The sequence below is a fragment of the Prinia subflava genome, chromosome 13 (genome assembly GCF_021018805.1).
Source record: "Prinia subflava isolate CZ2003 ecotype Zambia chromosome 13, Cam_Psub_1.2, whole genome shotgun sequence".
Taxonomy (NCBI): domain Eukaryota; kingdom Metazoa; phylum Chordata; class Aves; order Passeriformes; family Cisticolidae; genus Prinia; species Prinia subflava.
In genome coordinates, this window is record NC_086259.1 from 13,217,861 (window position 1) to 13,229,340 (window position 11,480).

The following is an 11,480-nucleotide window of genomic DNA, read 5'->3' on the forward strand; positions in this document are numbered from 1 at the left end:
ATCTAAGAGACAGTGGCCCCATCACCTCTCTGTAATCCATCAAGCCCACAGTGCTCCATCTCCTCATTCCATCCTCACAGTGAAAAACACCAGACCTGCTTCCCCCAGAGAGTGCCCACACCACCCTGCAGTTAGCAGGGGCCAAGTGACACCGAGATGCAGGGGATTTACAATGAGCAACTGAAACCACTTCTGTGAAACTGGTCTGATGGCATGCCTTCAGCATAAGTACTACAAACAGGACAGAAGAACTATCAAAACCACAGACTTCCCAAAGTAGCAATAAGCCGGTTAGTTTGAATAATTTTTTCCGTCTGTAAAAGGCATTCTTAAAGTGCTTCAATGCATATTTTACCCTTTGCAATACCCAACATATCTGCCAACTGATTACTAGCTGGCTTAAAAAAACATGCAAAGATAGACAGACTGGACACTGCTTGCTATACTCTAATTCTTGAACACCAGGTATTAAGGAAAAAAAAAGATTAATGTTTACTCAAAAATACAGACAAGTCCCTACTCAGCTTTCTCTGGGCATTTGCACATTTCACATCCACCCTCTGCAGCAAAAAAAAAAATGTTGACAAAGCAACAGAGAACAAGGAGAAGTTACCTAAAACACAAGAAAAACATCTATATTGCTTTATTGAAAACCCTGAGCTAAATCAATGTTTGCAGAAGAGAGATTATTAATAGCTTAATGTAACTTAATGTAATTCATTCACACTAATGGAATACACTTGGCAGGGGCCCTCTCGAGGAGCATCACACAAGCTGTAACCAGAAAAACATTTCAGTCTGAAAGATTTATTGTTTTTTACTAAGAGCTTGAAGTCTGCTATGAGATGTCCCTGCCAGAACCCATACAGAAAGAAATCTAAATATTTTATTCCACTTGCATGAGTGCTGTGTATTAAAATCAAGAAAATTATTCATAGTTGCCCAATATTCCCATACAGGGAATATTTAAAATGTTCAAAAATGATAAGATTTTATACAATCTCCTACGTGAAAAAATTAAACATCCTAGAATTCTTTTGCTTAGAAGGAAAGGCAGCAAAGGAACAGGCAAAAGAATGATAAAATCACAAATTCTATGAAAAAGATTAAACAGGGAATTGTTCTTTGTTTATTTTCACCACAAATATATTTGATGATAGCTAAAGGCACTACTCCCTTCCCATGGCAGGGAGTTGGAACTAGATGATCTTTAAGATCCCTTCCAACCCAAATTGTTCTGTGATTATCAAATACAAGATTCAGAACAACTCAAAGAGCTTTTTTGTGTACACAAAGCCAAGTAAAAGTGGAATTTGTTGCCTTTGGATATTACAGAGGCTGACATACAAACAAGTTCAATGAATGATCAGACAACTTTCCAGAGTACATCTGGGACTATCAAATCCAACGGGTTTGTGCAGCCCTCAGCTCAAGAATGTTCTCAAACACCAGGGGCTGCAAGCAATGCTAGGAGACCTTTCTTCTGTGCTCCCCACAAATTTCCTCACTGCCCACCAGCAGCACAGCAGGGGATCCAGGGCTTGGCTGGACACCTCACATTTACTGAGCCACTCCTTCATTAATCAGCACACAGAAGAGCTCTCACAAAAATGAACAACTGGGCCCCATCCTGCAACCCCACACACTCACACTAGCACACAGCACAGTGCTGAGGAGCAACACAGGCACCACAGCACTCCCTGGTTAACCCACCCCGAGCTGGTGCAATGCTGATAATCCTTCTGCCAAGCCAAGATAAGAGACATGGCACCAATGAGACCTCACCTTTCAGAGACACTGTTAAATCTTCCAATACCCTTCCACTGTTTAATTACAAATCTGGTCTTGCACAGTCTCGTATTCATAAATAAAAATAAAGTGACATATTGAATAACTGAACTGTGGTGTGACAAGCATCATATTCTCCTACTATCAGTTGTTCTTCCTGCTTCCTAACTCCAAGTATGAATTCAAGATAGGAGAAGAAAAATAAATTGTACATGTTATTTGTTATCTAAACTAATGATGTGCTAACACAACATACTTGGATTGGATTCCTCTCCTTTGTTTAAGATTATTACTTCCTCAGGCAGAGTGCAACAACTTGCCACAATAAATCATCAAAAACATACTGATGTTCACACCACAAACATACTGATGTTTAGTCCACAGTGCAGTGTTCAGGAGTGCATAAAAATGCTTTGCTCATCTCAACTGAGACACAACTCTTTACACAAACATAAAGAAATCTCAAGAGTATGCCTTCTGGAAAGGATGTCTCACTCCTTTTGGGGAGAAATGAAATAGAAAATACAACTGCAAAGAAAGAGGCTGAAGTGCACATTACACTTTCATAGACACTCTCTCCATCTCTCAAGCACTGTTTCACCGACTCTTCCTGCAATGCTCATGAAGCACAATCATTACTTTTTCATAAGCTGTCATTTGATTTCAGCATCATCTTACAGGTCTACCCTCTCATTCTCTTCTTCAGACTAAGATATTTTTCAGGGTTAAAGGCTAAAGAGAGAAAGCACGCCAATCTGGCAACTTCTGGAAAACAGGGGAGGATTTTGTGTCTTCAAAGTTTCTTTCTTTAATTAAATGCAAATCCATTGTGCACCAGGATATCCGCAAGTGAAAAGTCAAAGGCAAAGCAGAAACCACAATACATATGAAGAAAGTCTCACCTCTGCTGCCATGAAAGCCAATGTGTGCATGCCATGGGTGTAGCCAACAACTCCACAGACAACTGCTAACCCACAGCAGGACAGGAGCATGGCTATGAGCAGGGCCAGCACTCTGATGTGGCTGCTCATGGGTGTGGTAGGAGAAAAGGAGAGCTGCAACACAAATACATAAACACATGACAGGTTTGAATGACTACTTCATCCCCCCTGCCTTCCATTGTCACCTCACCAAACAAGACCTCATCTAGGAAAATCTTTTGCTTTCTAGCATAAGACAAATTTCACAATGCAATGTGGTAATAAATTATGAAGAATAAAGCTAAACCCACACACTATCCCAAAGCCTCATTCATGGAGCAGTCATTTACAATCACATTTTAACAATCAGTTACAATTTTTTTATTTACAATTACTTTGATTATTTGAGCTGTTTAAATTACTTGTGCAAGAAAACCAGAGACACACTAGTTTCTGCACAAAATCCACAGCATCTGCTTAGGATTAATATGCATTTTACAAAGACACCTAACCTAACACACAGTCTTTGAGCAATTTTTCACCAAACAACTAATCTGAATTTGTCCAGCTTGGTCTTCCATCCCACAGTTCTTCCACTGTCATTTTCTTCTGGAAGAAAGATATGTCTACCCAAAAAACCATTTTAAGCTGCGGCTAGAGGCTGACGGGCACACTGCTGAAAAACAGTTGTGTCATTTAATAGCATGCCAAGTGTGCTAAATCTCTAAACTACCTTAACAGAGGGCTACACCTAGTCTGTCTGTCTAAATCAAAGGCAACCCAAGGGGATGTTGGTCCATCCTCTTCTTTTCCACGGCAGGATGAGAAAGAAGGGGACAAGTAAAGAAGGAGTTGCCCAAAGTTTCACTCCAATCTGATTAACAAAGTTGATTCTCATGTTTTGTTTTAAAATGGGTTCTTTCTTACTTCTTTGTATCTAGTTCAGCTTCACATGCCCCATCTTCACAAGGCAAATCACAGAAGTATAATTTGTCCAAGCAAAAAATGACTATACATGCTTTGAATGCAAAAGGAATATAATAAGGATTTCTTCCCACATGACCTTTGTTCATTCAAAGCTTTCTGAACAACACTAAAAATACCAGATGACTGCCTTGTTCACTGCTGTCTCAATTTTCCTAACCTTAATCAATTCAGTTTCAAATTTAAGGGCTTATCTACCTGTGAATTAACAGGCCTCATTGGACATTATTAAAAAAAAAAAACCAAAAAACAAAAAAGTGCGAAGCCCAGATCTACCAAAAAGAAATTCATGGATTCAATTCAGGTCAAACTTCTATGCCAAGAGAGCAGAGACTAGGAAAATGCAGGCCCATTATAGTTTAAAGGCCAAGATTTACTGTTTAAATTGCAGATTCTTCTTCCTTGCCTAGCCTCCAATTTCTGCATCTCTACCTAATTTATTCCTGGTATTAACAGAAAGTGGAATGTAGCTTAGAGAGAAAATTGCACAGTATATTGTAAAGACAACGGCAGTCAAAATTCAGTATATCTAAATGAGTGTGAAACCTGAGCACAGGAATCTGCAGAAATAGGCTCTATAGGCCAATCCTAATGGGTACCAATCTAAGGGATGTTCTGTTAAGATGTCTTTACTAAGGAGATCTATGAAGCCATCTCATGCAGTTATGTAATAGTAATTACAGGGCTCATATAAGGAGCAATTTATTAAAGAAAATAAGTATCTTCAGCTCCATTTGTCTCATGGGAAAACTGAAGGAGTAAGATTGACATTGTACTTTAAAGCAAGTATTTGAAGCTAATGGGAAGTGCACGTGTTCAGTACTGCAGGGTGCAGAAAAGGTCTAAATGATCTGTTTGTGCCCTATCTGAGCCAGTGCCTGAACCAGAAACAGAATTTGCATGTCCCAAAAGACAGCCCTTAATCAAAACTTACATATTCAAAGCGATCCTTGCAGAGCTGAACCATCAGATGGAGAAACACAAGTCCAGAGAACCACAGGCACCACATCACTACTTCTTCCACTGTCTGAACATTCAGCACACCAAAAATGAAGATGAACTTGTAGAAAATGAAATTCCAGAATTTATCCTTGAGATGCTGTAATAGAAGAGACTTGGTTACTGTAGTGAAAGCACTGACAATCCACACATTGGAGAGAAGGAGCAAAAAAGAGAAAGGGAAAGGAGAAAAAACCATGGAGGTAGAAATGCAACAATACATTAGCTGAAGTCTGCCACATACACACCTTGAATACTGTTACCCTTACCCAAGTAAGAAACACATTAAAAATACTAGCAGACCTTACTGTCTATCTAGTTTCTTGTACCATGGCAGCATAACTGCTGCACAGCACACAATGCATATATTCCCACTATATTCCTAAACCAGTGCTCAACACAAAGCAAGTCTGATCTCAGTTTGATTCTTCATGCCCAAGCAACTCAGCTACCAGGCTGCAATCACACAGTCCTCTCTGCTGGAAGAGCTGCCACAGTTATTCCAGATGCCCAAATTGCCCAGCACCTTGCTTCCAAAAACCTGCCACAAAGCATGGATGATTAAGAAAAGATGACAAAGTCTGTTCTTAAGAATCACAATGTCTACAGTGGAGAATGAGATGGATGAGCAATGAAAATAAAACCATTCCCACACACACACAGTATGAAAGAAATAATATAATGTTCTCAAGCAGCAGACAGCAAGCCAGCTTGGAGGGGATAAAAAAAATTATGAAACAAAATGTTTTGTTAAAGTACATGATGAAGTCACCAGGAGTTTAGTTAAGACAGGCCCTGAATTCCTTAATGATGCTGCTGTTTTGGGCTCGCCAGTATTAATAAGCAGCTTTCCTTTACATGACAAATGAGGCAAACTCCCACTGTCCAAACACAAATGGATCCATACTGCTACTGCTTTTCACTTCAGTTTTTAACAGGGTAGAGAACATCCTGGAAACCATCACCAGTTAAAATTCCACATCCATATAGTCAACATGGACTGGAAAGAAAATCTGGCCCACTGCAGTTTGGTAGCTCCTTGGTTTGAACACACCACTCAGGGCCTCTACGAGGTATGAATTACAAATACAATAGGCTTTGAGAGATCCACAGTTATTAATGAGGCTTTGTGTGCCTCAGTTCTGGATGTCAAAAAACATCATGGCCTGATTCCTCCTAAAGAACTCTTTTTACAGACTTTTTTTTTAATATGTGAACACACCCTAAACAACGGCTACTGCATTTACACAAGCAAATTATGCATTTGCTTTACTTTTTTTTAAAAAAAAATATAGAGAGAGATACTATTCAAGATCCTGCTGCTCCTTTCATCTTCTGCAGGATCCTGTTTTTAAAAACTCTGGGCTTTCATGGTTCCCTTGCTGAATTTTTACAAACATTCTCACATAGCCAAGAGTAGGACTATATAGCCTCAGTTTTCAGTCCTGCTCACCTCCTTTCTCTGGGGATTTTCTTTCCTACTCCCTCTTAAACCTGCAGGCTGATAAACCATCCACTCAGTGTATGAGGATGGAAAGCACTTCTTCAGCAGTCAAGGTAGAAAAGGAGAGGGAACTCAAGACTGCCAGTGCTGACAACTACAAAACGCAATGGAGAAATGCTGCCAGGTGCAGGCAGGATAGAGAAGAACAAGTTACAAGTATTTTGAAGTGAGGTGCACTTGTAAGAAATCTGACAGAGTTCATTAAAGAAACAGGATTTTCAAGTTGACTGTGGGCTTATAAAATACAATACGAAAAATTCCCTTAGAAATAAACTGAAGGCTTGTGGCTATGGATATACTAGCTAACCAAATGGTAAGACATATATTGTAAAATTTATTTTTCTTGGGCAGTTTCAGCAATCCCATATAGAAAATCACACCACTTGTCATGTTTCATAGTTTCCTTGTCTGCTGTCTCACCTGCCTCTCACTGACACGAAGAGGACCAAACACCATACACTGGATTAGCTTAGCAACCAGCATCAGAAAACAGCAGGCAGTATTCACTAGTACCTGGAAAGAAATAAAGCAGTCAGTGACAAATTCTTTTGCCCTATTTAGAAGAAGGGAGAGAAGGGGAATGAAGGAGTCTGACAAAACCTGCCATTGTTCACAGAACAGTATTAGTTGCCTTTTGTTTTGGTGAAATTTAAGCCTGGCCTCTTCCAAGACACATGAAGTATCTGATAAGTCACTTCGCTTTTTTTTTTAGAAATACTAACACAGTCAGTTTGATAGAGCAGTAAAGCCAACAAACTGCTCTACCTCTTCACAATAAACTATTTGATACAGATTAGCAAATTTCATAAAAGAACATGGGCCCAAAACTTAGAGATCACCAAGATGCTCATTTTGTTTAACATATGGCAGATGAGAAAAATCCAGTTTGAATCTGTTGTTACGGTAAGAAGATTCAGAGGTTGCCTCAAAACATGCTGAATAGCACACACCCCTTCAGTACCAACACTGCTTCAGGCTTTCTTGGGAAACTTCTTTATAGCAAAGTAACAAGAAGCAGAGCACATGGGCCTGGAAATACTGCTATCACACATTTGGCAAAGGCACTTGTAATTAACTTCTGACCTAAGCAGGACACTAAAAAGGGGAGAAGGTGGATGATGAAGCCTCGCCCTGTCATTTCCAAAGAATGTACAATAAACTTTTCCAGGACTCTTAAGGCCCCAGACTGGGTTTCAATAGGATGGATGTATTTGGTATATTAAAAATCAGCACCTCAGTCAAGCAAGTATGTTGTGAAGCAAATGTCCAACTACTGCCACCTTTGAGTGACAGACAGATGAAAAGTTCAAGAGCAACAACTCAGCAGGGTTTCCAATATCCCCTGGTTGAACCTTTATTTCAACTACAAATCAGTGAGCCAAAATTCATAAACCATTATGAGGTTTGGGTTTAAAAAGATACAGATTTTTTTTTTTTCCTTAAATGGTGAGAATGTTTCCTCCTACCTATAAGACCTTCAGTGTTATTTAAAAATAATAATAAATAAAGGCAGGGAAGGCTTGGGCTCGAATACCTGACAGCCCTTACTCAGATTTCTGGAAGAGCAGGGCAGTGCTTGGAGAAGCTGAAGCCCAGCAAGCGCCCGGGACCGCGGCAAACGCTCCCAACAGCTTCTGCCAAACCCCCCGGCAGGACGGGCGCTCAGGGAGGGAAGCACCAGCCACGGGCTGAACTCGGCGCTAACGCTGCCCCACCGCCCCGGCCAGGCAGGAAGGGAAGCGGCTGCGGAGGCGGCCCGGGGAAACCCAGCTTAGCCCCCGCTTTATTCCGCCAGCAGTTTTCAAACAACAATAACGAGACACCCCCCGGGCCCGCCCGCCTCCCCCCGGCCGCGGGGAGGTGCCGGCAAAGGCGGATCCCGATGCCAGCCCCGCAGGCCGCGGGCCCGCAGGCCCCTCCGCCGCCCCGGGCTCACCCAGACGCAGAGGCTGTCGGAGAGCAGGTAGTAGGCGACGTCCAGGGCCCGTGGGCCGGCGCAGCGCTGAGGCTCGGCCGGCTCGGTGCCCGCCGCCCCTCCGGGCGCCTGGCTGAGGGCGCGGTAGGCGCTGAGGCCGGCGCCCAGCAGCGCCAGGGCGCTGAGCGCCGTGTAAGTGCGGAGGCTGGGCCAGGGGAAGCGCTCCAGGAACAGCAGCGGCATCGCGGAGCCCTCGCCACCGCCCGGCCCCAGCCCGCCGCGCTCCCCCGGCTCAACGCCCGCCCCGCCGCCCCTCCCCGGGGCCGGGCGAGCCGCCCCCGCTGGAGAAAGGAAAGAGACCGGGCCCGAACCCCCCGCTCCGGGCGCCGCGTCCGCCCGTCACCCCGCGCGCTGAGTCACGGCCGGGGCGGCGCTTCCACCGGCCCGGCCCTGCCCGCACCCCCCCGCGCCCGGGACAGCGGCCGCTCCGCCGGGGCCGCGCGGGGAACCACAGCCGCCCTCGGGAGCCCCCGAACCTACAGGCAGAGAAGGGTGGCAGAGAAGAGCGCGTAGAGACTGCAGGAGCAGCGCCCTTCCACAGGCAGCCTGGAACGAGAATTAGTCTCACAAACTACCGTGTGGTAAGTAAGGTGAGGGGCGCTCTAGGTGCCAGGGCTCAAAAGCTTCACTCTGCTCCTTGTTCTTGCAGCACCTGACTTCCAAACTTCCACCTGCCCTTCCTTACTTCCACGGGCAAAAACGGTTCTGTTTTCCACTCTCCTACTATCTTTATTTCCCCCAGCTGGCAGCTAAGCATACATTCTACTCACCATCTGTCTGGGCCTCCCATCCATAGGACCAAAGTGAACAGCCCTTGCACTACGTTTCGCAGCATTTTGCAGTACATTTGCTGTCCTGCACAGCTTCAATCTGACCACAGCACCAAGCTGTCAGGACTGTTCTGTACATTGCTTACCAGTGCAGATGGCAGCAGAGCCAAGCACTTTGGCAAGATTCAGTTCTCTTGGCAGCAGGCACTCTCCAACCCTGCCTTCAGAAAAGAGGACAGTGCACCAGCAACAGTGCATCTTCTGATCAGAGGCAGAACTTGGAAACAAATCTTTTGAAGACTCATTAAGCAAAAATATGGATGACTAAAAGCATTGGGAAGCGTCACATCCAGCTGGACTTTATGTTTAGCCAAGCACATAAAAAACCCAGAATTACAAAGATTGATATTTACTGCCTACAAGAGACTAAAACGTTGAGAAAAAGCAGAAGTGCAGGTATCCCTTGCAGGATGAGACAGCACAGGACAGCATAACATGAAACCACTTGCATGTAGCACTGGCTAAGTGTTTCAGCATGACTCTAAATGTGTCCCATAGCTAAGGAAAAAATACAAAATTAACTTCACTTTCCGTGTTTTAACGATATCTCAGACCAGTCCAACAGAATTTTTGGGGTTGTTACTGTCCTAAGGGGGCACTGAAGGAACAGATGCTGCATCTCCTGCAAGCCCTGTACAAACAGATCAGTTCTGGTAAAAAAGGTAAAGGCTACACTTGCCTTTAAGTACTCATTCTCCCTCAAAAAAGCAGTTCTGGTCTCCAAGTTAAGACTCAAAATTATATTGAACTCATTTATGCTATTTCATTTCTCCCTGATCCTAGAGATGTTCCCTGCTCAGGGACAGAGATCACAGCATCTGAATAGGCTCTGAATGGCTTAGCTCCTCCTCATTCCAAGATCATCTCCAGTACTCCTGAAGAAAAGCAATAAAGTTTGAAATATGCACCTAAAAGTAGGAGATAATTAGGAAAAATAAAACAACTAATAAACAGAAGGGAAAAAAAACACTAAAAACTTTTAAAAAACCCAAACAAACCAACAGTGCAAACCAAATCAAACCCAAGACAAACAGAATCTTAACCATATTGTTTAATGTTGTACAAAACAAAAAATTGGTGAGTATTACAATGAAAAAGGACTGGTAGCCCATTGCCATCTCTCTAGCTAAACAGTTGAAATTCATTTCTCTGCTCATACCATAGAATGTTTAGTGGCCTTCAGGAAAAGAATGACTTTAAAAAGTCCTTGTGTCACACGTATTCGTTTCTCTACAGTTCAAAGCTGTGCTCACAGAGACGGCTTCTTCTACTGGAGTCTTCAGGTATACAGGAATTCAGTTGTAAATAAAGTTGAACCTAAAATTAAAAGGATTATACCAAGTGAGGAATTTTCATGCCTTTTTAAAAGGGTATTTTTGAATTAAAAACAAGTATTTTGTGTCTGTTCTGGATAAGCCTCCACCTGACAGGACAAAAGTGCATTTTTTAATAAGACAGCTTTACAGTATAGCAGGGAGCACAATCCTACACTACCATTGTACAACTGCCTCTTGTGGCTGCAAGAACTAATTAATAACATTTCATAAATCACAGTGAGAGTTACATTCCTCCATCAGCAACTCTTTTACAGCATTTCTGCTGCCAGGCCAACCTTACATATTCCAAGGGGAACATACAGACATACTGAAGAGAGAATTTTTCCCAAGTTAGTTTCATAAATAACTGTGGAAGCAAGCATCCATCTCAGCTTCCAGATGCCCAGCCTTTGGATGTATCTGTTGCACCACTATCCAGCCTGCATAACAGAGTGTTTTGCTGGTACTCAAGAGGAAGTACCTGCTGTCTTTAGAGGAGGGGAAGCCAAAATTTGGGCTAGAGAGAAAAATACTCAGCAGGAAAAGATAGTATTATGGGCAACACCAGTGTTAACACTCTGCTAACATACTTTTTTCATCACAGTCGGTGCGTGACAGAACTACTTCCCTGAGAAAGAGCTGGCAGGCTGTGGGACTCCTGGCATGCCTGAACATTCTCTCAAGTAAGAGACCAGTGAGACTAGTGAGATCTGGAAAGATGAGCCACAAGCCATTTCCTGGTAACAAAGTCAAAGCATGCATACATTGCAAGAGAAATGACAAAATACAGCCGTCCCTACAGGTATTTGTGTCATAAAGATGCTACACTTCATTAACTCTGAGTGTAAAAAACCAACCACATTTAACCAGCACAAAGCTGTGATAACATGCACACCTAATTCAGTGCTTCAAACTCACATCCTGCCTTTAACTCTCCAGCAGTCCCCAATAGCTACAAGAAGCTGTTCCTCAGTCTGTGCAGAGCCTCATCCTCACTGTCTTCCATGTCCTCCTTAGCTACAACTGCTAGGTAGGACTTTGGTGCTAGCCAGTTGTGATCAGTGCCTCCAAAGTGTCCGTCACAGCTCCTCTGAAGCAGAATCTTTGGGACAGATGCCACCTTTTAAAGTTGGGTTCTGTAGCACCTTGCCTTGTTCTGGTGTC

At 43.2% G+C, this 11,480-nt stretch overlaps 1 protein-coding gene across 1 annotated transcript in view; it reads right to left on the reverse strand.

Moving 5' to 3' along the window:
- Positions 1 to 8,491, reverse strand: part of AMFR (autocrine motility factor receptor) — a 28,354-nt gene extending 19,863 nt beyond the window's left edge. Inside the window, exons 1-4 of the mRNA XM_063410543.1 lie at positions 8,132 to 8,491; positions 6,616 to 6,708; positions 4,627 to 4,791; positions 2,691 to 2,843 (exon numbers count right to left, since the gene is read on the reverse strand). Of these exons, the coding sequence (XP_063266613.1) occupies positions 2,691 to 2,843; positions 4,627 to 4,791; positions 6,616 to 6,708; positions 8,132 to 8,353 (633 nt within the window). The 5' untranslated portion in view covers positions 8,354 to 8,491. The remainder of the gene's footprint in view (positions 1 to 2,690; positions 2,844 to 4,626; positions 4,792 to 6,615; positions 6,709 to 8,131) is intronic.
- Between the last annotated feature and the right edge of the window lie 2,989 nt (positions 8,492 to 11,480).